Source organism: Leucopleurus acutus (assembly GCF_964270905.1).
Source record: "Leucopleurus acutus genome assembly, chromosome: 1".
Taxonomy (NCBI): domain Eukaryota; kingdom Metazoa; phylum Chordata; class Mammalia; order Artiodactyla; family Delphinidae; genus Leucopleurus; species Leucopleurus acutus.
Window position 1 is genome coordinate 91,254,385 of NC_139142.1, and position 27,753 is coordinate 91,282,137.

Below are 27,753 nucleotides of genomic sequence, written 5' to 3' on the forward strand. Positions count from 1 at the left end.
ATGAAAATAAACATTAATAAAGTTAATGTTAGACTAACTATATATAACCAAGACAAAAATGACAAGATAAATACATCTAAGTAACTTACAATCTACTTGCAGTCACATGTTAAGACATAAAAAGTACTTATCATAATGTAAGAAAAATTAATTAATTTCTTAATGGCAATAATTGTACTATAACAATATACAGTTTGAAAAAATACCTCAAAATATAAAGACTCGGAATTTGGGTCGCCTCTATGACATTGACTGGGGTTTAACTGCTTATTATCTTGTCTCTTTTGCAAATTCTGTCTTCTTTCTGAGGAAGTACTATGTCCTCGGCATCTGAATCCAACCTAAATAAACCCCAGAGGGGGGGGAATATGTTACTTTTAAGTAAAATGTTTTATTGAAGTATAACATACAGAAATGTACCCCAAAGTATACAGCACAACGAATTTTCATAAAGTGCATAACTTATTACAAAAGGTTAAAACTTTTGACAAATAAGGTCATTATAATGAAAATACAAAAATGTGATAATTAGTGCATGTTACTTTTTTCCCTTGTGCATGAACGTTTATATCAACTTTATATGTAACGCCAAAAACTGGAAACCCAGATATCCTTCATTGGTAGAGTAAACTCACTGTAGTATATGCATCCTATAAAACAGCAGTCAGTCACGAAAAGGAACAAACTACTGAAATACCCAATAATCTGTATGAAGCTCCAGAAAACGATGCAAGTGAAAAAAAGCCAATCCTGAAAAGACTGTATGAGTTCATTTATACAACATTCTTGAAATGACAAAACCATAAAAAGGGGGAACAGATTAGTGGATTCTAGGGGTTAAGGAGAGGCTGGTGGGGAAGGGAAGGGGGAGTTTGGCTATAAAAGGGCAACATGAGGGATCCTTGCAGTAATGGATCTGTTTTGAATCGACTATATTGATGTCAATATCAGGGTTGTGATACTGCACTATAGTTGCAAGATGTTATTACCATTGGGAGAAACTGAGTATTACCTTTTTATAAAATTATCGTAGGTCTTTTAATATCTGTAGTTTTATTGTTTTTTAATTCCTAGGAAATATTAAACATTTTAAATCTTGTTTATAAGAAAACAGATTTAAAAGAATAAAATTGTCATTCAATCACATAAATTATTATCATTCTATTGACCCATTTGCAAAATGTTCAACTGTCATAAAAGCAAGAAAAAAACACATTAAGCACTTTAAGAATCTTAAGACAATCAAGTTCCCTCTCTTAAGTACCTAATGCAACTTAGATGAAATGCCTCTGAACCACGACACCTAGATAAGATGTGAAAAGTATGATCCTCTTTACCAGTTACCCAAGAATTCTAACAATATACAGAACTTGAAGCAGACCTGGACTGAAGGTGCTGTTGTATAGACTTTGGATTATTAAGTCAAAAATATGCACACAAAGACCTAGAAGCACCTAGCAATTCCCATGCTAAGCAACTGGTCTAAAAAGACTTGCTGATAAGAAACATAATTTTTTTTTTTTTAAGAAACAGAATTTTTATACTCTCTTGGGAAGTAGGCTGTATGGCAGAACTATAGACCAGAAGATAGTCATATAGCAAATGTAATCTTCCTTAGAATATGCACAATGGGGCTACTTCCTATAACCTATAAGCATCTGTTAAGAAACTTGATAATTTGTCAGGTACCCAACAGTTCCGTGGTTTTAAATATTTACCTCATTTTAAAATAAACTCATGAACATGGATAGAGAGAGATACAGAGGAATACATATGTGATGAAGCAAATTTCTGTAAAATCTTCGATAGCATCAAGCTAGTAGCTATATGAATGTTCTCTACAAAATTGCTTCAACTTTAAGGTCTGTTTAAAAATTTTCATAATAAAATATTTTCTAAATTGGCTCATAAAAAGCAGCTCATACAAGGATGCTAAAACAAATGCAATTTACAATGTCTAGGTACTAAAGAAACAACTGAATTCACATAAATTATTAACACTGAAATGAAAACCAATAATCAAGCCCCAATATTGGGATGAATAGAAGCAAGAGAATAATTCTTGAGTAGAACTCTTCATTTCTTTGTACAGTAACTATCACGAACAAGTAAATGTAAACCTGCCCTCCAAACAGCATTATAATTATATCAAAATGTAAGCCCTGGGCTTCCCTGGTGGCACAGTGGTTGGGAGTCCACCTGCCGATGCAGGGGACACGGGTTCGTGGCCCGGTCCGGGAGGGTCCCGCATGCTGCGGAGCGGCTGGGACCGTGGGCCATGGCCACTGAGCCTGCGCGTCCAGAGCCTGTGCTCCGCGGCAGGAGAGGCCGCGGCGGTGAGAGGCCCGCGTACCGCAAAAAAAAAAAAAAATGTAAGCCCTGTTGTAAACCAGCCTTAGTATATATGCATTAATGTTGTTACAAACATAAAAACAATTTTTTAAAAAAATAAATGCAACTTGATTCTTGTACTTGGACACATAAAGTTCCAGGATTAAGTTAAAACCCCCAAGCTAATGGTCCCAACAAAGTTCATGAGGACCAAATATGCAAGTATTTCAATTACCTCCTGGAATGAACTAATAACTCCCCCTTTTAAAAAAATTCTTCTAAGAAAAAAGTTTTGTTGCTAGAAAGTGGGCATAGGGAACAAAGCAGAAACTACAGCTACAACTACATATTAAGATTCTTAAATGACTAGCACAAAATCAGTATCTAAAGATTCAGGTGTTTATATTCCACTTACATAACAAAAAAGAAAAATACTAGGAACTGACAAATGAGGAATATGTACAAATTTATTTTCAGAAAATTATACAATACTTCTGAAGAACACAAAAAGGTAACTCAAAAATAAGAAGACAGGGGACTTCCCTGGCGGTCCAGTGGTTAAGACTCCTCGCTTCCAATGCAAGGGCCCTGGGTTCAATCCCTGGTCTGGGAACTAAGATCCTGCATGACGCACTGCACGGCCAAAAAATTAAAGAAAAAAAAAAAAAAAAGCAGGAAGACTTTTTTTTCTAGAAAGATGCCATATCATAAAGGCAATCCATTCTCCCTAAGTTGATAGATTACTTTAAAAACCAATGGAACAAAACAGAAAATCTGGAAACAGATTTCAATATATATGGAAATTTAACAGGTGATAACGGTAGTTATCTCAAATAGGTGAAGTAATGGACTTGTCAATAGATGGTGCTCGGAGATTTAGGCAGCCACTTGAAAAATACAAAATAGGACCCATATCTCACAACACCCACCAAGACAAACTCTAAATGGAATAAAGATTTAAATGTAAAAAAAACACAAGAGCATAAACACATTGGAGGAAAACAGGCAAAATCCTTTATAAAAATAAACTTCTTAATGCTATTTAAAACAAACTTGTATATGGCAATAATAATAAGCAAAGTCAAAAATGAAAATCTAGCAAAATATTTTCAACTCATATTGCAGACTACCGGCTCCCAGAAATTAAAAAAATTGATAAGAGCTTGATCAAATTGATTTAAAAATGTACACAGGGAATTCTCTGGCGGCCCAGTGGTTAGGACTCGCACTTCCACTGCAGGGGGCTTGTCTTCAATTCCTGGTCAGGGAACGAGACTCCCACAAGGCACACGGCCCAAGAAAAATAAAAATTTCTAAATTAAAAAAAATTTTTTGATGTACAAAAACAGAGAAATAGATCAATATACAAAAAATGGTCAAAGAGTATGACAAGTTCACAGAAAAGTACAAACGGCCCTTAAACATATGGAAAGATACTCAACTACTTTAATACACTATTCCTCCCTCACTGGCACAAATCCAAAATCTTGAAAACACATGATTACTGAGGCTACTTAGAAATAAGCACCCTCCACATTATCGGTGAGAATGCAAAACGGTACAATCTGGTGTTATTTACCAAATAACAGAAATGACTTTATCTTTTCACTCAGCAATACCTTATCTAGGAATTTATTCTACTGCTATACACACAGATTTCTAATTAATACTGCAGCACATCTATTAACAGCAGTAGTTTACAAATAATTCAAGTGTCCAACGACAGCACTTCAGAAATTAACAAGGATATATCCATACAACATTAGGAGTTGTTAAAAAAAAAAACTCTGGAAAAATACAGATATAGGGAAGAGAAGAAGACAAGTGGAGACAGGGTAAAAATGAGACTGTTCATTGTATAACCTTTTTCATATATTTTATTTTTCAACCTATTCACAAAATAAAGCCGTTTTTACATTCTGTCCCTCATTTACAATTAAGGGTACATCACAGTATAGAAAAAATCTGCTGTTTCAAATGTTAATACACTGGTAAAAACATTAAAAATCACTGCATTGTACAGTCGTTAAAGCAGCATGGTACAGGTGCAAAAATCTGAAAAATGGAACAAAAAAGCCCAGAAACAGGACCCAAGACATAAGAAATTAGCAAATGACTAAAAGGGCAGCACAAATCAGAAAAAATAATGGATTACAATGTTAAGACAACTGGTTTACTGTGAAAATCAACCTCATTATGTTGTACCATGCATCAAAAAAAACCTCAGATAAAAGTTTTGAAAACATTACCCTGTAAAAAAGAAGCAGAAAATACAAGTGAATATTTACTAGATTTCTAAAAGACTTTTTAAGCCTAAAAACAATCAGAAATTGCAAAGGGGGAAAATATTTTGACTTAAAAGAAAAAAAAGGTTCTGCATATCAAAAATCAAGCTACACACTTAAGAAAAGTATAACAAAGCCTCAGAAGTAGAAAAGAAAACACACACATTGTTCAACATCTGGCTCCAGTTCTTTTGGAATGAAGGGAGACAAAATAAACAAACGTTTATGCGTTTCTATAATTGAAAGTTTTGTGTATTTTCACCATTCCGCATCAGTTTTGAGGCAGAGATAAAATGTTTTTCTGTATCAGTATTATTTCCTCTCTAGTGGGCTACTGATACCAAAAGTACCAATAATGAGACTGCAAACTTGGCAGGTCTAGCAGTTACGATTTCAATATAAAATTTCAGTCCTTAACCAAACATTCCGTAGATTTTGTTTATCTAATCTATACGAAAAAGTCTTGTTTTAGCTCTTTTGTTTTTAATCAAATAAAGCTAGACTGCCTCACAAGCCTGCCACAAACAACAATGACTCATTTTTGCAATAACCCTAGGGAAGAGGGCATTATTCTACTTGCTTTCCCGACAGCCTAATTAACATTAGGGTACATCTGAAGTACTTCATTTCAGGGAAGCAAAGGCACACCAGCAAGTATTCGGTTTCCTCAATCCATTAGTAACTTACTCTTACTTCAGTTCATCCAGATCTATTCATATGGTAACTTTAATTCCTTAACTAGATTTAAGGAATCCAGGAACTCTATCTAAAAATTAAAAAGGAAAAATACTGACCAATCAACATCTCCCTGATTTCACAGACAACCAACACAGGAAGGCAATTATTGGAAGTTCGTAGCAGTATATAACTCGCTCTGCTGTACTGCAGCTAGGTCTTGCTCCCCAAGACCAGGAAGTTGCCCCGTCTGGCCACATTATGGCAGAGGCAGCCATCACTATGGTACTGCAACAAGCACCGAGTATGGCTTGTGGTGTTTATAGTTAACTAAAGACACGTGGACAAGGCTACAGTCCTAAAGTTCAAAGAATCAGTATTTAAGGTATTAAAATGCTTTAAATTTTTTATATGGATAAGAAACAGTCACAGAAGATGAAGCAGGACTGGAGAATATTCTTTTTTAAAATTATAAAATATACAAATATATTTCTTAAATATAGAAAAGTAGAAAATGGTACAATATACATCCCACCTACATTCAACATCTTGCCATTTTGTTTCATTATTTAAATAATAATTTTATTGGCTAAGCCATTTAAAAGTTACAGATATCATGTTATTTTAAACACCACAATATGTATCACCAAAAATTAAGGACACTGCCCTTCAAAACCACTATACCATTTATAATAATTTATCTCACACTACTCAAATTTCTCCAACCTAATCCAAATTACCTGTGAATTATTTCTTTGTTCAGCCTGCCTTCCACCTCTAGAAAGTGTCTGATTTTTTTCCATCCAAGGTTTTTTCTGAGTTGCCTGGCAAGTTACACTGGACCAATTTACACCACCTGTAATAAATGAGATTTTAAAATATAAAGATGTCAAAACCTAAAGGGCCCCCTAACTTCACATACTGAAACTCAGTCCCTATAAATGTAATACTGAAAATTTTTCCATAAACTTTAAGTGGTATTCCAGTTCTTAGTAATACAAGTTGTCATCTTTCAGAATACCTCTAGCTGGAATTTTCTCAATTTCATCAACAAAACTATACGTTCAAATTAACTTGAATTTCCTTGGAAGATTTCTAATTTTTCTGCAGCATCAGCAAGCTTCATGCTTAAAAACAAAGCTGTGACATGGACAAAGAAGAAAGTATAGCAAAAACACTATGCAGAAAGTAAGTACCTGCACATATAGATGATTCCACATGCTAAAAATAGAAACAAAAAAGACAATTATTTTCCGCTTAAGAGTAAACACCATATACCTTGCAAAACATTTCATAATTCCATCTAGTGTGAAGCATGCTTATTATAATCTTAGAAAAAATACTTCTGCATAAATGAGTATTCTTATATTAATAATAAAACATACAAAATACATTTTTAACCATCCTATTATTATAGGAATTGTTCATGAAAATAGATACTTCAGCTTTAGCAGAGGACACAAAGATAATACTGACACAGATGACTGATGAGGAAATAAAAGTAATGCCACATACACTGATGGTGCTAGAATCAGGATTTCTCAAAGCCCCAGCTGCAGGTTGGTTGTTGCTGTGTTTGGGACTGCAGTAGCCACTATCACTGTCAATGTCAGCTTCACTAGCCCCCTGCTCACTAGAGGATTCAGCAGTAGGGTGGGATGCTCTTCTCCTCCTGCCTTTGGCCTTCCAGAGCATCGTGGCAGAGCTCTCTGAGAGAGATTTGTTAGCGATGTCTGATGGGAAATCTGTAAGGCAAGGAAAGTGTGACAACTCTTTTTGAGGACAAGTTGATCAATTCTTGTTATCATTAAAATTGTAAGAAAACAAAGATACCTAACTTTGTAAACAGAGAAAACAGGTGAAAACTTTTGAAAAGATCATCAAAAGGTAACCTGTTCCTGAGAAGTTGGTTTATAAAATGTGTTTAGTATGAAAAGAGAATATTTGTATAACTAAAATATTTGCATAATTAATATTACAGAATAATTAAAACAAACCACCATTACCTATTTTAAGAAATAGAACATCACCAATCCTTTGAAGTCCACTGCATGCCTCCTCCACCACTGCACTCTCTTTCTCCCTCAGAGGTCGCCACTATTCTGAATTGTGTTTACCATTCCTTCACTTTTTAAACTAGATTTACCAAGGATTTTTGTATTCCAAAAACATAAATCATATACTTCTGCAGTTTTAGCTTTATTAAAATGAAATCATACTGTCCATATTCTTCTGACTTGCTTCCCCCTGCTGCTACCTCCTCCTCCTCCAGTGACTGGTTTTGAGATTCTGATGCATGTGGCTGTAATTCATTAAGGTCACTGGAATCTAAAATGTCTGTGTATGAATATACCAAAATGCATTTATCCTTTGTACCACTGATGGGACACCTGGGTTGTTTTGGGGTTTTGCTACTAACAACAATACTGCTGTAAACATTCTTATATAGACATATAAATGTGTGTGTGTGCACGTGAAGTTTCTCTAAGATTATTACTGCTAGGCCTTAGGGGATACACATAATATTCAACTTTGCTTGGTAATGCCAAATCATTTTCGAAGGTGGTTAAAACAGTTTACACTCTAACAGCAGGATATATATATCCCCACTGATACACATATTCACCAAATACTTGACACTGTCCTCTAGGCTATAATTTTTGCCAATTGTTGGGTATAAAAAGATGGCTCATTGTGGGTTTTAATTTGCATTTTTCTGCTTAATAACGAGATTGAGAATCTTTTCTCATGGTTTTAGCCACTCACATTTTCCTTTCTGTAAAATACTTGTTAATTTTACTTTTGGTTTGTTTGACTTCTGCCTATTTTTCTAAGTTGCCTGTTTCTCATTTTTGTATTTCACAAATTGTAATTACAAGACATTAAAAAACCTCTTACAATCTCCTAACCTATCACAAATATTCCTTTTTCCACATACACAATTTTTTCCATATATAATTTTTATACAGAACCAATATAATTTTTGAGTTGCACTGTTTAATATTATGTTCTTCATTAATTATAATATATGAAGGCCCCAAATTATTCCACTGAGTGGATGTCCTGGAGACTTCTTTTGACTTGTTGCCCGTTACTGGACATTGAGTAGTTTTCAGTGGTTTTTTTTTTTTTTGGTGCTGCTGCAGTGTACACACCTTTAATCAAACAGTTCCTTTTCTTTCTAGGGGGAGATTCCACTTGGATACATTCACCTGAGTAGGACAACTGGGTCCAAATATTCCTATAGCTCTACCAAACTGTTTCAGCCCCTTGGCAGCACTGCATTCCAGGGGCCCTGAGCACAAGGTGGGATCATTTTCTTATTGATTCCTATGAATTCTTTATATGTCCTCACACTAATCCTTTGTCAGTTACATGCATGGTAAAAATCTTTTCCAAGATTTGTGCCTTGTTCTTTCACTCACGCTTGATAAACAGAAATTCTTAATTTTAGAAATAGTTCTCTCCATGCAATCATAAAGATATCTGCTATATTTTCTACTACATGTGGTTTTCCCATTTAAGCCCTTAATCCATCTGGAATAGATTTGCATGATGCATATGTTAGGGGTCTGTGATGCTATCTTTGTCATTTTCCTTATATGTGTTTCTGGGCTCTCTGTTCTGTTTGATTTTCACATACTGAATTTTATATACTATATTTTTGTATAAGCCTATAAAAAATAAAATGGCTTAATAGGTCTTGATATCTAGAGGAAAAGTTATTTTCCAGGGATGTCTTGCCCAGTGCTCCTTTATTTTAGAATTAGTTTGTCAAGTTCCAAAAAAAATCCCCACTGGAATTTTTTTTTTTTTTAGTAAATTTATTTATTTTATTTTTGGCTGCATTGGGTCTTCATTGTTGTGTGCAGTCTTTCTCTAGTTGTGGTGAGCAGGGGCTACTCTTCGTTGTAGTGCACGGGCTTCTCACAGTGGTGACTTCTCTCATTGCAGAGCATGGGCCCTAGGCGCGCGGGCTTCAGCAGTTGCGGCGCGAGGGCTCAGTAGTTGCGGCTCGCGGGCTCTACAGCGCAGGCTCAGTAGTTGTGGCACACGGGCTTAGTTGCTCCGTGGCATGTGGGATCTTCCTGGACCAGGGCTTGAACCTGTGTCCCCTGCATTGGCAGGCGGATTCTTAACCACTGCACCAGCAGGGAAGCCCACCACAGGAATTTTGATTAGAACTGCATTGAATCTATAGACTAACTTAGGGGAAAAATGCCATTTGCAACATCAGATTGTCCTGAATGAGCATGCTATTTATTTTTTTAAATGTCCTATAATAAAGTTACAGTTTTCTGCATCAATGTCTTATTATCTTTCGTCAGGTTTATGCCAGAAACTGTATTTTTGTTGCTACTGTAAATAATATCTTTTCTTAAATTTTGTTTGTTGGCAGCACACTGAAATGGAATTAATTTTTGTATATTATCTTATATCTAGCCATGTTACTAAACTCTTAAATAATATGAGCTTGTGTTCAAGAGTAAAAAATTGTTACAAATTCCTTTAAAATTTTCATTCTACCTATAGTTGATACCAATTAATCTTGATAACTTAAAAACAAACTAAAGAATAAGAATACTGATAGAAGGTATAATCTTCTACTCAAATTATATCTTCATCTTTTCACTTTCTAATTCTTGTGCTTCAGAAGGCTGTCTTTGTGGACACTTAATGAGCAAACCAAAGACGTTAGGGTAAATTCTTAAAGCAGTTCCAGGGTTCAAAGCATGTAGAAATGGGTCACTATGTCTAGGAACAACCAAAACATAGAAAATTTTGTCATATATTACCTTGTGACTCTTTTCCATAGCCACTCCAACCATTTGTCAGTCTGTTAATCTCATCACTTTATGCCCTACAAATCACACAATGACTGCACTATCAGCAAGATTGTTTTTTAACTGATTCCCAAATCCTTTCTTGCCCCTAACAGACCTAAGCAATTGTAAAAGGAAACTGAATAGACGTCCAACAGAAAAGGTACAGTCCAAATGAAAGAATGTATGTGCCACCTAATTCCTTTTAAGCCAGACAGCATTTTTGTGAAAACTATAGGGGATAAAAAGCAAATATGCCTTTGAACAGATCTAATTCCTAGCCTTGGATCATTAATAAGGACTTCTTTAATCACAATGGGTGTAGAGTAGAAGACGGCCATCTACTCTACAGCTATTAGGCTGAGACCAGAGATACAAAATGAAATTTCACAATATAAACTGGAAAATAGCAAGAATATTTTGAGACTATTTATTAATTCCTATCTATTACCAGGATAAAGCTTTGTAATTTAATGCTTATACAGTCCTCTAAAACACTTTTGACAAAATGATATCCAACTAGTCCAAAATATTTACTTATTTGAGGATATAGGTATCATTCATACATGTGGTTCAGATCTACACTAAAATACGGTGCAGAAAACTTGGTAACTTCTTCTATAAAGATATTATAGGATGTTAGGATGTTTTAAAAAGGATTTTAATCTAGTTATAAAACACGTACAATTCTGATTTCTACCAAAATGAGTCCCTCAAATTTCTATAATATCTGCAAAATTCCATCTCTGACTTCTGAACTGCTCCACTACTATAAGGGGATAAGGAAACATCAAATCCTGCGCAAAATTGTACATAAGCCAGCATGCAAGTTGAAAGAACATTAAGGACATGGACTGTGAGAATTTCACAAAGTGGCAGGATAAACGGATGAAAGCCTAGACTCCTAAGAAGTGGCAGAGTCCATGGAGTTCCCTTGTGGCCTACTGGTTAGGATTTGGAGCTTTCACTGTGGAGGCCCGGGTTCGATCCCTGGTGGGGGAACCATCCTGCTTGTTTTGCAGCATGGCCGAAATACAAAAAAAAAAAAGTGGTAGAGTCCACAATTATAAAGTCAATGCATGACAACAGATGAAAATCAGTGATGTATACAGACATAGAGAACAGACTTGTGGTTGCCAAGGGGAAAGGGGGATGCAGGAGGGATGGATGGGGAGAGTTTGGGATTAGCAGATGCAAGCTATTATATATAGAATGGATAAACAACAAGGTCCTACTGTACAGCACAGGAAACTATATTCAGTATCCTATGATAAACCATAATGGAAAAGAAAACAAAAAAGGATGTATATATAACTGAATCACTTTGCTGCACAGCAGAAATTAACACAACATTGTAAATCAATTATACTTCAATAAAATTTTTTTTTTTTTTTTTGGCCTTGCCATGTAGCACGCGGGATCCCCAACCAGGGATCAAACCCATGCCCCCTGAAGTGGAAGCGTGGAACCCTAACCACTGGACCACCAGGGAATTCCCTCAATAAAATAATTTTTTTTAAAACCTATAACGTATATATGTAAGAAATCTTGCCTTACCAGTTTGCTGTGAAGCGTCTACCAGTAGCACAATTTTTGATCGGTTATCAGGACCTGCTGCATTTGTCTCTTTCTGAGTAGCTACATTTTTCACCAGTGGCCTTTTGCTTTTTATGTGCTGTTGTAAAAGCTGTTGCTGATTGAAGTAAAAAAAAAAAAAAAAAACTTAAGCTCTTATTCAATGTACTAAACATTATAAAATACACATCCTTTATAAAAGATACTTAAATGTAGGCTACAAATTAGTGACTCCCAACCCATGAGGAAACAGGGTTACTGTGTTAGGATTTCATGAAATTATCTGCAGCCAATGATAACAGGGTAAATAATGTATTATACACACATTTATATACTACTTTCAAATAACCATTAATATTACTATAATAAAATATAAATTCATTTTAATTGTCATTTGCATTTTTAGTTTTCTCAATCAATATCTAATAAACAGTAAGAGTATAATCATGTCAAATTAGGGGTTGCAAATTTTTATTTAAAACGGTAATAAAAAGGATGGTAACTTATCCAAAAGAGAAATTTTAGCAATGAATTACAAAAGAAATTTCTGCTTGAGAGTTTAAAAAGAAAATATTAAAAAGCTGATTCTTTCCTTCATTTTTAAAAATATGGGTATTCATCACTTAATAGCAATTTATACAACTCCAAATTTAACTTCTTAGATTCAAGTGCTGGAAATGCACTCTGAGAAATCATGTTACTTCAAACTCTGAAAGTTATATACTATTGTCTTCTTTTCATTCTCAGAGGTCCCAAAAGCATTTCCCTTGATCCACAATGTTTCCATGAACAAAGACTAAAATGCTTTTCAAAGCAACTTCTGCTGCTTGTTTGTATTTTAATCTGTTAAAAGTATGCCAGAAGATAGCAAAGACTTTTCACCAAAGAGGCTAGGCTAATGGAATCAAGGAAAGCATCAACTCCTTGACAATAACAGTCATAAAATGCATCTAATCCCTCTGCCTTCTATTAGCTCAAAAGTGCTGAAAAGAAACATGGTTTTTCTTCTTATGTGCTTTGATATCATGGCCTCAATAGAAAAGTAACCTTTTAGTTAAGAAACAGTCACCTAGATTAATCCTCCTGTGATTTCAAGGCCTTTGTGTCTTTTTTTTTAATTTAGTCAAAGGCTGGTGCTGACAAAAGGTCATTTCCCACATTTATCTTTAATTTTCTTTAGCCCTGGGAGACCTCGTATTCACATAATAAAGCATCCCTTGAATAACAAAGTGCTATCCCTACTAAAAATTGACAGAACAGAAACAATGAAGTTGAAGAGACAAATGTTCTTTTCTATAATATCTCCTGCTTATTTCTGAAGACTGAAATGTCTTGATGTGCATTAGCCACTCAACACTGCTAGCAAAGGACCCAAACTAATCACTTATTAAAACTGGTGTCACGATGCAATTTTTATCACTAAATTAAAATACTTTGGAAATATCTGTGCATTATGCTTATGTAAACTCTCTGAAGGTAGTGGAAGATGACTGTAAATCATATCACCATTTAAGAATGAGGACCAAAACTAATGGAAAAAAATTATTTTATAAATGCTACACCATTGAATGTTTTTTAAAAGGTAAATTCAGGATTAAAGGCTAATCAATACAAGTAGCAAATTACTTATACTATTACTAACAAGAGAAATATCAAACACAAAAGCCAATCAAATTCAGTCACTTACTTTTGGTACCACTGGTCCTCTATTACTGTTTCTGTTTCGATGACCAGATAAGGGGAAGACCTGTCCAAGCTGATTTGGACGCTCAGTGCATTCTGCAGTTATAGTATTGACAGTATTTGCAGCCTGAAAAGTGTTGGAGTAAGGTGCAGGAAAAGGATGATAGAAACCCATAACTTGGGCACATGGTGCTGGCATCAGCTGATAATATGTATACTCTGTAGAAACAGGTGGCTGAGCAGATATAATGGGGTAAGCAAGGTATGGTCCAGCAGGGTTTGGATTAGGCTGTTGCCATCGTATATCATTGTTATATAATGGAAACTGTCTGTAAAACCAAATCAAAAAAGAAAAAAATCTATTGACATGTATGTCTAAAAGTAATGCTAAAACAAAATCTCAACGTATTTTAATAAAAGAAAAAACAGTACAAAATAGTAGCCTCATAGTAATTCTGAAAGAGATAAAATTACTGTTTTATAAATTTCCTTGCTATAACTAGAGATTTTTACGTACATGTAATAACAATTTAATTGACAGTAAAAAGGAATTCAACCTGATAGCTTACTGCATTTCAAAATTTAAAAATTTTGGTACGGACCTTTCTTATTTGTAACTCTCCCCTCAACCTCCTCAAGGTATTTCTGCTTAAAAGTTAAAACACCTAGTTGCTGAATCTGCCATTAAAGGCAGTCCAAAGTTCCCATCCAATGGTAACAACTGTGACAGTCTTCTGCAAAAAGCAGGGTAAGGTGATCATTGTGTAAGGTGATCTTTACAACGGGTGTTTGATTCTTCCACCTCCCATTCTTTAGCTCAGGCCCACAGCCTCCTACTCCTCTACCATACTCCCCTAACCACCTGGCCAAGTCCAGCTCTTTCCCTGGCTCCCCTCCTTGGCAATGGAAGCAGGCACCAGGTCCAAGGGAAAGAAGAGAAGAAAAAGGCAAGCTTGTTCACTACCATCTATCTCCAGCATTAGAGTTCTCCTCGTGCAATCCCTTCCTATAAAGCACCAGTCCTTCCTGTCTCAGCAAGTCTCCTTGCAGACAGTTGCTGCTGACAAATGAGGGGTCATAGGGGGCTGGAGTACAGAGCTTTTCCTCACTATTCCATGACAAAGCAAAAGGGAAAAATACTCCCTGCCACAATTCTAAAAATATTTTCAAATAATCTGATGGCTGGCTTACTCATGAATTCTCAAAGATTATTTGGTAAGGTAAGAAAAATTAAATTTATCATACTGTACACTTGGCCACTTTGTCAAATACAGAATAGTATTTTTAGTCTAGTTTACAAATCACTTCAAACATAATCCAATACAGGTCAAAGATTTTTAATATAATGTTAACTTGACTCAATTGAGAAGACTCCTTTAGCTTCTACTGTTTGCCTAATGCCCAAAACTATTAAGAGTTTTAGACTATTAACTTGAATATTTAATATCTGAGACAGTAATTTAGTGATCCATTATCTCATACAACCAGAATTTCTCAAAGAATGTGCCTGGGCACACTAGTGTGCCACAATGGTTATAGACGTGTAGAAATATTGATTGCCTTAGCCCTCAGGGGTGGCTGGGCAACGGCTAGAGCCTAGTCCCCTCATCCATTTATCCCAGAGTGCTGGAGAAGTACAATTTTTTGTGTGTGATATAACTTGAAAGAGGCTGAAAGTACTTTTATACAGCAATAAAATGAACGACACCAATGAAATGCTAATCATTCAGACAGTCTAAGCAGGGTTAGAAAGGCTATCATGACTATCACAAGGTACACCCTAAACACTAGGTCACACATTATCTAAACTGTAAGCATTTTGCTACATCACCCTGTGACTACAGCACAGAAGCTAAATTTAAACTACAATCAGAGTCTAAACACATATATGCTACCTAGACACAAAAGCTTCAAAGTTAAGGGCTACCCCTTGATATATTCTTCTTATGCCAGACTGTCTTGGCAATTATGATTAGATGCCTATCCTCAAAGAAGGATTTTGTTCACCCCTCTTTCTGAATAATTCATTTCTCCCTTTGAGTCAATTTATTTCAAACAAATTTCAATGACTTATTATAGGAGACACATACAAAGAACTCCATTTTCTCTTAGAAAGAATGAGAAAATAACAATAATCCATGTTAACAATTTTTAAATTTCTACATCATTTGGTTTTATTTACTCCTCTTAGAAAACAGAGAAATGGTTAATGTTTAAAAGTTACAAAAGAAAAAATTAAGAAGTATCCTTTGCCAACTTCTATATTTCCCTACCCCTTTCTTCCCCCACCAAAAGAAAATAATAGTAAACAAATTACCTATTGGACTGGTTTTCCTGAACAAATGGATAACAAGTAATCAGGTAGCTGGGAATTGGAGTTGGTTCTACACCAGAAACACTGCCGTTATCATTTGGGAGTGCCATAGGGATCATAAATGTATCAGGATTCTTCTTCTGGGGAATAAATGGTTCTACCTCAGCTGACAGCTTGACATTCTTCAAAGAGAAAGTGAAACACATTACTAACAAACGAACAAAAATTTAAATAATACAAATTCACAATTTAACAATAAAAGAGACAGTCTTTACAAACAGTAATTAGGTCTCTAATGTCACAAGATATTCAAAGGAATAGCAAGGTCAAATTAAAATAATTAAATATGATTACGTTATTTAAACAAAGCCATCAAATAGGAGAAAAGTTATCAAAGGTTACTAGATTTCAATGAAGTCATTCCTTACATAACCAAAGCTGTTAAAACAATCAAGAATACAAGGAAATTGTACCTCACAGTCCAAAAATAAAGCTGGTAGTAAAAAAAACAAACTAGCTCTTCAGACAAAACAATGTGTTTTTAACTAATTTTGTTAGGGGAAAAAAAATTACTCAACAGAGTTCTGAAGGATATTTTATATTTGTTTGAATAGTCTAAAAAATAGTCTATTTCTGTCCATTTCAGGAAATTAGATTAGTATGGTTAAATTAAAAGGAAGGAAAATGTCTACAATAAATGAAAAAAAAAATAAGGGAGGAAAAACTTTTGCTTCACAGTTAAACTGGGGAAAAAATGAGTACTTCAGCTTCCCAGTAGACAAGCCGAGTAAACTAAAGTAATCCAGTCTACGTACTCCATTTTAGTTTATTTTGTATCTCTCCTTATAAATCTATAGAGGTTTAACAGACATAATAAACTACCATACTAAGGATGCACAAGTTGGTGACAAAACTATAAAGAAAAGTAAATAAGAGCCATGAAAATTAGGATAGGAATTACTCTTAGGAAAGAGGGAGCTGTGATTGGGAAGAGGGACCTGTACGGTTTCTGGGATACCTGGCAAAGTTCTATATCCTAACTTGGGTGATACGAGGTATTCATCCAATAATTCATTTAGTTGTACACTGGTTTTACGCAGTTTTCTTTCTATATTTGTTACATTTAACAACAAATTTTTAAAATTTAATTATACAAAGAAATAATCTATAGGCACATTCTGTAAAAGCAGAATGTTAAAAACCACAAACATTACAATCTAAAAAGATATTAAACACTTCTTAGCAAAACCAGTAAGTGGAATGCAATCCAATTTTTCAACAACTCAAATCAACTACCTGAAAGCAATAGCCCTAACCAGAACTTTTTCCCCACCAGAGTGGCATTCAGTAGAAACTCCCATCAAGGCATATTTCTCAGAATAAATTTCATGCATGTTTCTCACAAAAGTAATCAGTAGCAAATCCAAGAAAATCTAAAGAAAAGACTTGATATGCTAAATATAGAGCCTTTTTCAGAAAAACTGTTCTCCAAAGAGTCCACTGTAAATATTCAGTAGTATGTGTCTGGGGGAAGAAATATGAACTATATAGCAGTATCAATTCAATATCCTTCCTCCCCACCTGATTTAACTTTGAAGCCTACTTCTGTACTACTAACCAAATCTGAAGTTGATAACGTCATTGAACTCACAAATATCTGTGAACTGGAGTTGGTTTCTTGAATTTCAACACAAGAGGCAAAAACAAATGTTAACAGTGTAAGTCAGTGATTGTCACCGTGATAGTCAACATGATTCAAAACTTATTTACATAAGGTATAAAATATCAACCTTTGAACATATAAGAACCTGAACAGTTTTATAAATCTGCACTAGAAGACACCAGGATTTTTTTTAATGCAAGCTATGCAGTTATATTAAATTCTCAGCCCAATATGAAAAAAAGGAATAATACTAATATAAAGAAATAATTTAAAAATAACTTTTCCTGATCCCCCCAAGTAATACCAACTCATAAATTACTTTGGTAACAACAAATTCAAATTCTTGCTCAAGTCAAAAGGTGCAGGGAATTCCCTGGCAGTCCAATGGTTAGGACTCCACTTCCACTGCAGGGGGCACAGGTTCCATCCCTGGTCAGGGAACAAAGATTCCGCAAGCCAGGTGGCGCGGAGGGGAGGAGAGACAGTGCCACAAATTTTTTATGCCTAGTCTCATTTGTACTCTATATGTTTTATGAATTTAGGCAACCCACTATTCAAAGTGTCATGCATAATTTATAACTAATATCTGCACATATACACAGTATATGTCCTTAAAAATTAAAGTCTGTATTGGTTTCTATTCTAAGTGCAATTCTAGATATTGGCATTCAACAATAAAACTCACAAACACTGAAACGATCCTTTGTTTTTAGCAAAAAAGAGAAGCTGCTGTAGTCAACAGCTGCACAAACAGAAGATGTCACTAGTAGGAACAGACTGGCAAACTTTCTCCTATAGTAACAACTCCGTATGGTTTTATAAGTTGTTTATTGTGACTTTGGGGCCTTCAGTGTCATACATCAAAATGCAGCCTCAGTTGTTCTCAGGCCTGAAAAGTAATGTAAAGATCCCAAACTATTTTTTAAATTCCATATAATAAAGCCCATAGAGACAATATGTTAAGCTAGCAACAAATTCTGGCAATATTTCAATTATATTAGCATAGAGATCAAAGGAAAAAATGTTTTAACATAGTGGACAACAAAATGTTATGGAAAAATTAGACTAGTTACTTCATACAATGATATGCCTCAGTTTGAATTTCTGTTTAGTCTCTCTACTTTTGCCATGATCTGGTTTTTAGAAATCAAAAATTTTATAGCAAATTTTTGTCTCCTTAAATAAAATATAAATATGAAAGAAGTCTAAACACAGAACAAAATCTATTCCTGTACTACTCTTTGTTAAAAAAAAACTACACAATAAATTTATCTTTCAGAAATTATTTCAGAATTTTCCAAATTAATGAAAAATCATAATCCCAGAAACCTGTATATGAAAAAACAAAACAAGCTGTTTCACATTCATTTAAAATTCTGCATATAGTAAAACAAACATCAATAAAATTTCTTTGATGTGAATAATCTAGAAAACCCAAGAATTTATCAGAACAAAAAACTATAAAAACCTTATTTAAAAGTTTATTGAACAAACGCATTCAGATCACTGAGAGCCTATATATAATTGAACAAACATGCATTGAGTTCATGTTCTGAAGAGAGCACCACACGAGGCTGGTTTAGGGAAAATGGGCAAACATTACTACGAAGCACACATCAACAGAAAATGCATACTAAACTCCTCTGAGACAGAACATTCAGAAGAGTGCGAATAATTTTCCCAAATTAAGCAACAGAAAAAAGACACTCACTTGAAATCAAAACTGAAGTAGAACATAATACGGCACGCTCCCACAGTGAAATGTCAGTATGTACTACACACCTAGAGAAAAAATATGACCATGGAAACCCTCCACATTCTTCCTATGTTAAGGTAAATATGATATATCAAACATTATTTTACATATCATGGCCAAAGATAAAATGTCTTCTGAAGGAAAAAAATGCTTCAGAGATACCTGCTGGCTTTATTGTTTTCTGGTTGGAATGTTTTATACTGAAAGTAAACCACTTGCCAAAACAAATCACAGTAGTTATACATATGAGTTCTGCCAAGACTTTAGAAAATACTGAAAAAACAAAAAAACCGTTTACCTTAGACTCTGACCATTTGCTTTCCTATCCATACATTTTCCCCCTTTTTTTAAAATAGACCACATTTAATCCTGTTAAAGTCTGGTGGTACTTTTCTAACATCCAACTTGCTAAATTTAATACTAGTTTTTGGAATATCTAATTAATTAATTCCTGCTTTTACATTTTTTTCCTCTCTTTCTTTGAAGGGTTTACCCCCAAACTTCTTGCCTTGGATGCTTAATTTTTAATTTCCTTTTAAAATGTTGAATAATGAAAACATTTATGACTATGCATTTGCCTCAGAGTAAGCTTCAGCCACATCCCATACATTGTCATGTGTAATATTTTATTACTTTTTCAAAAATCTAAAATTCTACTTTATATTTCCTCTTTGACTTAAAAGCTTAGGGAAAAATGCCTTTTAAAATTTCCAGATGGTATTTTCAGTAAATGAGCATTATTTACCTTCTTTTTAATTACAAAAGTATTATTTTTAAAATCTGTTAAGACAATCATTTACTTAGATCTATAAAAGCTAACTGTAAGTACTGCTGAATAATAAACATTTTAGAGTAACTTATCTAGAATATATTTAGTTTGCAGTGCTGATATTATTTGAAGTTTATAAATTATTTAAAGAAAAAAATTATAAACCGAATAATTTTATATCTTTATTGGTAATCAGCACTTTGCATGAAGCCATATGCATTTATTACACATTTGCTCTTCTAAGAATTAAAGACATCAGTGATCAATAATTTTGCAAATTATTTTAAAAGAACTTATCTAACGTTAATGTACTAAATATCAAGCCAATGTTTAAATTATTTGATAATACAAATGAGATAGTAAACCTTAAGTGTTCTGTTACTTCTAAGGTTATTGTTTATTAAAAAAAAAATCTCAAAACACTGTCCTAAATTTACTAAAAATAGAAACACTAAGACTTTATAAACAAAATGAACTCCATGATTTATGTTTCACATCCCTTTATACCAGCTTTTTTTCCCTTAAGAACAACAACAACAAAAAGGCACAATACCAAGTAGTTCTTACAACTAACTCTGGCAATTAAAATTAAGCTACTTGTTTTGATTTAATATAGTCTTGGTAAAAGAGAATACTCCTGAGACTCCCTTCTGGTTATAACATTCTTTCAAATAGTCATTACTACAATTAAGACTATCAGCTAGCATGTATTCCCAGTAACTTATTTTTTATAATCTCGATCAACACACACACAATTTATCCTTTTATACAAAGATTTTATATTTTTTTTAAAAAGAGGTAATTCAACAACAGCAACATGAATGCCTTCAGGCAAAACATGCTGAGTTTTTTCTTAAGTTATACTTGTGCAATACTATAAGGATTTCGCTTAGATTAAGACAAAATGCAGAAAGTGTGTATAGTACTATTTTTTAAAAATCAAACTTCTATGAATTGCTAACCACTACAATATAATAAGTTTTAATGCTGTAGACATTCCCAGAAATTCTAAATATAAACCAACAATGGTTTAAAATGAAAAAAATAAATGTTTTGTGAGAAAAAATGGGAATTCAGCACATATGGCATCTGTTTTTAATGACTTTTACCTATTAAATTCACTTTGTTATTAAAAATATAAAAGTACATTCCAAATAACTTGGAAAAGCCATGGCATTACTCAGTGGTATAGTGAAAACAATCAAGAACTCCATCCACAAAGTGGACAAATCTCAGTTCTAGCCCCTAATCTATCATGAAATGAATGATTCTGTGCCTTTTTTCAATGATGAATATGAGCATATGATGAAAATAATGGAGTCTTGCCCCAGAAAAGTGCTAATTAAAACGAAGAAGACTCCTTCCAGGTCATCCATGGATCCCTGAATTAACTGCGTACAGCACGAACCAGGCATCACTTCCTGGGGTCTCAGCTTCCTGTGAGCATGTGGGGGGAAAGGGGGATTGATTCAAATTATTCTCTCATTTAAGGTTAGGCTAAGGGAAGAGGCAAGAGGTATTGGAGGAAAAAAAAAAAAGAAAAATTCTTCAATGGAAAACCTACATTTATGATTTTTCTCTGAACCTTAAATTTCTACAAGATTTTAATAGATTGTGGACTTTGGAAAGATACAGGATGAAAGATGAAGAGGCTCTCTAAATAATTTGCTCATAGCACTTGCTGTTAAGATAATCACACACAAATAACTATGCTAAGGGTTACCATCTAAATAGTTCATTACATTTCCTCTGGGATGAAGGGAACCATAAGTATACATATGGCAGCATTACCAGTTACAGTTCTGTCATCACAGAGAACGACCAAAATGTTTAACCCTTTCATTAGTGACACACATACAAAAAAATCAAGAAAATTTCCTATTCACTTGTCAGGCTTTCAAATCTCAGACACTTTTGATAGATACCTTGAAAAATTGTTTTTCATTAAATTGGATATAGGGTGTATATAAAATACCCGAGGTCACAGGAAAGCCTGTATGTATTTGCCAAGGGGCCCCAATCAATTTTGCTTCGGTAAATACACATATTGTTTCATAAAACTCATTTGTGTTTTCAGAGGCATATTCACATAAAGCTTTTTTTAAATAAAGATTTTGTAAAAATAAAAATATATACACACACACACACACACAACCAGGAGGCTGCTCTTTGCCTGCTAAAAGAGCCCGATTTAAAATCAGAACTGGCTCTCACTAGCTACAGATCCAGGAATTTGGGAAATCTTGTCTCATTATTCAGGTGTTAATTATCCATTTGTAAAGTAATTAGGCAAATCCCTAGTCTCTCTTTTTCCTTCATCTATTTGCCTAGTTCATCACTGGGCAAGGCCTTCAACTGAAGAGGGGAATGGAGAGTGAGTAAACTTAGATTTCATCAAATTAAATCGTTTCACACAGGTCTCAGGATGGAAAATACCGAAACTTCTGTGGGGGAAGAAGACTATTATTTTAGATTATTTTTTAACACTATCACCATCCCAGCCTCCCAGCACCTACTGGCTTGGATAATCAATAATTTGATGCAACTGAAAACACTAATGGGACTGCTTTGTGAATATGAAAACGGGCTCGGAAATGAATTCGCGCTTCGGTCCTACACCTTTAAAATATAATATCGACTTTTTAAAAACACTTATTTTTGCGAAATAGTTGGCTAGAAGGGCAAAGGGAAACCGTAGTATTTCATATCTAAAAGGGAAGACCTCCCTAAAACCACTGCAAAAACAATGCTTCGCTCAAGGAAACGTATATCTTAAAAAAGCCCATAAACCTCCCCCCGCCTTCGTCTGTAGTTACCACACATTCTCTGACAGTTTTTCTAAGTGAGAAACCTTCAAAAGCCTTTCCACCTTGAAAACACATTCCAGAACTGAAGGGAAGGGAAGGGGGGGAGGTGATAAACCCTCTCTCGGGAGAGCACGGACAACTTGGGAGTCTTCTGGCCCCTTTCACCAAGCCAGGGAGGAAGAGCAAAAGCGAGTCCCCAGCCCGGGGGCAACGGGGCTGGAAAAGCCCCCAAGCTCGAGACAGCAGCTGGAACAATGCAGGAGAGTGGGGCGCCGCCACGCTCCCGGGGAAAGGAGGTCTGCGCCAGCAAAAACCCGAAGGCTTCGGCCGTCCGGGCCCACGCTCGGAGACCAGGGCCCGCCCGGGCGGAAGCAGCGACCCCCAGCTCCCGGCCCGGCCTGCCCGGCCCAAACCCGCGTACCTGGTCTGTGGGGGTTCGGTCCATGGCGCCTGCAGCCGCAACGGGCCCGCGTTAGTCGGTGTCGAGAGCGCCTCGGGCCGCTTTCTCCATGGCCCCCCGCTCGGGTCGAGACCGGGCTCCAGACCTCCGCCCCTATCTATGTGGCCCCGACACAGAGTCCGGCTACGCCACTGGCCGAGGAGGTGGCTCCAGCTTCGGGAGGAGGAGGCGGCGGCAGCCTCGCGGAGGGATCATCTGGGACGGAAGCCGAGGAGGGCCCAAATAGGAGAAAGCCGTAGGCGGAAATGGCGGTGCGCAAAAGGGAAAGAAGGGGGAGGAGACCGAGGGGGGCAGTGGGCGGAGTGACCGCAGGCGGCGTGAGCTGGCAGTAAACGAGCCAGAGCTGGCTGATCCGCATGCTGAGGCCAGGTGGAGATTCTCAGGAGCAAGTGCCCATAACCACTCTGCACTTTACGCGGGACTTAACTGCCCCTCTGGACTGCTAAACTAGAGGAGCGTGGGACCATTTGGGACTCAGGACACCCGGTTTTTAGTCTTCAGGGACCTCAGAGACCACTTACTTATCTCAAACTACCTCTTAGTGATACTGGAAGAGCTTTTAGCTGCCTGTACATGTGATCCTTTCTTATGTTATCCGGCTAAAGGGAGTCTTGACTGTAAAGGAAAACACCCCAGAACGGCCACCACTGAGAAATGGAGACAGGAGGCTCCACAAATACTGATTTGGTAATTCACTGTCAAGGTCCAGGTCCACTTCTAGGCTCACCTTCAGGCTGATTTGCCCTATGTCAGAACCCCTCGTTTTACCCAGAGTCTGTATCCCACCACCCAACAGGTAACATACCCAACTCTGGTATGTTGCTTTTTCCAGTGTGCCTATTAACTGTTCCTTGAGGAAAGAGACTGCCATGAAATTGGACACTTGGTAAGCATACCGGATTGCCTCTGGGCATCTCCTCGAACACACCCTCCAACACAAACCCTGAAAGTTATTGCTTGCTGGTCGGTTCCAGGGTGAGGAAGAAAAATAAAAAGCTACATAAGCTAACTCACACCTAAGTGAAGGGAGAGAGTAGAGGTGGCTCCTGTGTGGGAGAGTGGTGCGGAGATTCACAGCTGGGAAAGAATTTTAAGAAGTTTGCTTTGTTATGCTTCAAGAGACATCAGTAAAAACTTGCATTGCCTTTTCAGTTAGACTGACCTGGTAGTCTGGTTTTATTTGACTAGGACTCCAAGAAGAGGTGGTCTGTGGAGCCCCTAACTGTACTTAAGTTGATACTATATTTTGACCTGGTGAAAGGAACTATAGTAGGTTAATAAGACTTACATCAAGGCTGGCAGCAGAAACCATTTCTAAGGAGAAACATTTATATTTGTATGTAGAGCTCTCTCATTTATTTAGGTTTAACTCTGCTGCCTCCTCAAATTTTACATGTATGTGTGCATGTGTGTGTATATATATAAGATCCCGCATGCCACGCAACCAAAAATAAATAAACACATACAAATTATAAACTAACAGATTATCATACTCCTTCACAACTGAAAGATAAAAAGAACTCTGAATTTTCAGGATGTTCCCCTATGGTCTCTAGCCATAAGATACCCCCATCTGAGTAAAAAGATAATAATAATGCAGTAATAATACAGTCATAAAAATACCATAGTACTTTGATTTTCTTCCTTAAAGGATGACCTGAGGAAATTTTTTCTTCTTCTTTTTTTTTGGCTGTGCTGCTTGCATGCGGGTTCTTAGTTCCCGGACCAGGGATAAAACCCGTGCCCCCAGCAGTGGAAGTGCAGAGTCCTAACCACTGGACCACCAGGGAATTCCTGTGAGGAAATTGAAATATAGGATCTCTAAGGATCATTCCACACTGTAGGATTTTTATGACTATGAAATAGTTCTTGCTGAGAATCTTCTATGTACAAGACATTGATTTAAATTTTCAGAACACAATTATAAGAACAAAAATGTCACAATGCCCTTCTAACTTAACACAATCCTGGGAAAGATTGCAATAGCTATTAGAATAAAAATTTAAACCTATGAAGAAAAAGAAGACATTTTAAAACATTACATTTACAGATGATGTGATTGAATTTTAATTAATTCTTTCATTCAGCAACAAATATTTAATGTGCCAGGTGCTATGCTAAGTACTGGAAGTACAGCAGTTAATAAGACACTGAGGGCAGAGACCATGTTTGTCTTGAGGGCAAGACATACATAAAACAAGTAAATACAGGTGAGCTGAGTGTCATGAAACAGGAAGCTCAATAGGTTCTACCATAGTGTGGGATGGAAGGTCAGGGAAGTCATATCTAAGTAAATAGCATCTAAGCAAACACCTGAAGGGTGAGTAGGGGTTATGATAAGTGAGGGGGAAGAAGTAGGAAAGTTGTTCCAAGGAAAGGAAATGGCATGTGTGAGGACTCTGAGGTAATAGAGAGAATCCAGCATTAATAGTTAAACAAGCTCTCTCCTTGAAATGAGAGTTCTGGAGGAGAGGGTTAATTCAGTAGAGCAAGGCCTCTGAGAAGATTGGGAGGGATAGGATGCAAAAACTGGGGGAAGAAATTGACCTCAGATGGGAGTAGGGATATGTTGTTTACAATGACAAAAAGAAAGGAAGAAAGGATAGATACAGCTACATTTATAAGTTGAGGGAATTCCTGTCAAATGGCTTCTGTTTTCTCACTGAAATGGCAGGCAGGTTATCTGCTGACAGAGGAGGGAGGCAGAGCTGTGATGATCATGCACTTGTCAAAACTCAGCAAGCATTTTAGACTTGTGCATGTTATTATGTATAAATTTTGCATGAAAAGAAACTATAAATAAATACTGAGCTCTAGTTTTAACAAATGCATGTACCTATGTAACCCAAATCTCTATCAAGATATAGCAGGTTGCCATTACACTCAATGACTTTTAAAACTTCTCTACTTTCCTAGCCACATCAGCCACATCAGACAAGAAAAAGAAATAAAAGGCATCCAAATTGGAAGGAAAGAATAAAAACTGTGACTATTTACAGATGACATGACATTATATATAGAAAACCCTAAAGTCTCTACCAAAAGACTATTAGAAGTAATAAATGAATTTAGTAAAGGTGCAGGATACAAGATTAATATACAGAAATCTGTTGCTTTTCTATACACGAATACTGAACTATCAGGAAGAGAAGTTAAGGAAACAATCCCATTTACATTCACATCAGAAAGAATGAAGTACCTAGGAATAAACTTAACCAAGGACGTGAAAGACCTATACTCTCAAAACTATAAATCATTAATGAAGGAATTTGAAATTTATACAAAGAAGTGGAAAGATATCCCATGTTCTTGGATTGGAAGAATTAATATTTTTAAATTGTCCATACTACCCTAAGCAATCTAAAGATTTAATGCAATCCCTATCAAAATACCCATGACTTTTTTCACAGAACTAGAACAAATAATCCTAAAATTTATACAGAACCACAAAAGGCCCTGAATTGCCAAAGCAATCTTGAGGATAAAAGAACAAAGCTGGAGGACATGGAAGAACCTAAATGTCCATCGACAGATGAATGGATAAAGAAGATGTGGCGGGCTTCCCTGGTTGTGCAGTGGTTGAGAGTCCGCCTGCCGATGCAGGGGACATGGGTTCGTGCCCGGGTCCGGGAAGATCCCACATGCCTTGCAGCGGCTGGGCCCGTGAGCCATGGCCGCTGAGCCTGCACGTCCAGAGCCTGTGCTCCACAATGGGAGAGGCCACAACAGTGAGAGGCCCGCGTACCACAAAAAACAAAAAACAAAACAAAAAAGTTGTGACACATATATACAATGGAATATTACTCAGCCATAAAAGGGAACAAAAGTGAGTTATTTGTAATAAGGTAGATGGACCTAGAGTCTGTCATACAGAGTGAAGTAAGTCAGAAAGAGAAAAATAAATACCGTATGCTAACGCATATATGTGGAATCTAGGAAAAAGGTACCAATGAACCTGGTGGCAGGGCAGGAATAAAGATGCAGACCTAGAGAACGGACTTGAGGATACAGGGGGAAGGGAAAGCTGGGACGAAGTGAGAGAGCAGCATTGACATATATAAACTACCAAATGTAAAATGGATGGCTAGTGGGAAGCTGCTGCATAGCACAGGGAGATCAGCCCAATGATTTGTGACCACCTAGAGGGATGGGATAGGGAGGGTGGGAGGGAGGCTCAAGAAGGAGCAGATATGGGGATATATGTATACATATAGCTGATTCACTTTGTTGTACATCAGAAACTAACACAACACTGTAAAGCAATTATACTCCAATAAAGATGAAAAAAAAATTTTAATTAAAAAAAAGAACAAAGCTGGAGGGAATTCCCTGGTAGTCCTGTGGTTAGTACTCTGCACTCTCACTGCTGAGGGCCTGAGTTCAATCCCTGGTTGGTGAACTAAAATGCCACACGGCACGGGAAAATTGAAAAAAAAAAAAAAAAAGAACAAAGCTGGAGATGTCATGCTCCCTGACTTCAGACTATACTACAAAGCTACAGTAAGCAAAACAGCATGGTACTGGCACAAACACACACATATAGATCAATGGAACAGAATAGAGAGCCCAGAAATAAACCCACACAGTTATGGTCAATTAATCTATGACAAGG

The 27,753-nt window shown here is 36.1% G+C and overlaps 1 protein-coding gene across 2 annotated transcripts in view; it reads right to left on the reverse strand.

Annotated features, from left to right (window-relative positions):
- Positions 1–23,276, reverse strand: part of SECISBP2L (SECIS binding protein 2 like) — a 61,413-nt gene extending 38,137 nt beyond the window's left edge. Inside the window, exons 1-8 of one of the 2 annotated variants that reach the window (XM_082858769.1) lie at positions 23,103–23,276; positions 15,690–15,868; positions 13,377–13,701; positions 11,672–11,807; positions 6,807–7,036; positions 6,488–6,512; positions 6,032–6,147; positions 207–341 (exon numbers count right to left, since the gene is read on the reverse strand). In XM_082858769.1, the coding sequence (XP_082714895.1) occupies positions 207–341; positions 6,032–6,147; positions 6,488–6,512; positions 6,807–7,036; positions 11,672–11,807; positions 13,377–13,701; positions 15,690–15,868; positions 23,103–23,126 (1,170 nt within the window). In that variant the 5' untranslated portion in view covers positions 23,127–23,276. Of the gene's footprint in view, positions 1–206; positions 342–6,031; positions 6,148–6,487; positions 6,513–6,767; positions 7,037–11,671; positions 11,808–13,376; positions 13,702–15,689; positions 15,869–23,102 lie in introns of both variants that reach the window. The other variant, XM_082858768.1, reaches the window with a different exon arrangement.
- Positions 23,277–27,753: the final 4,477 nt, after the last annotated feature.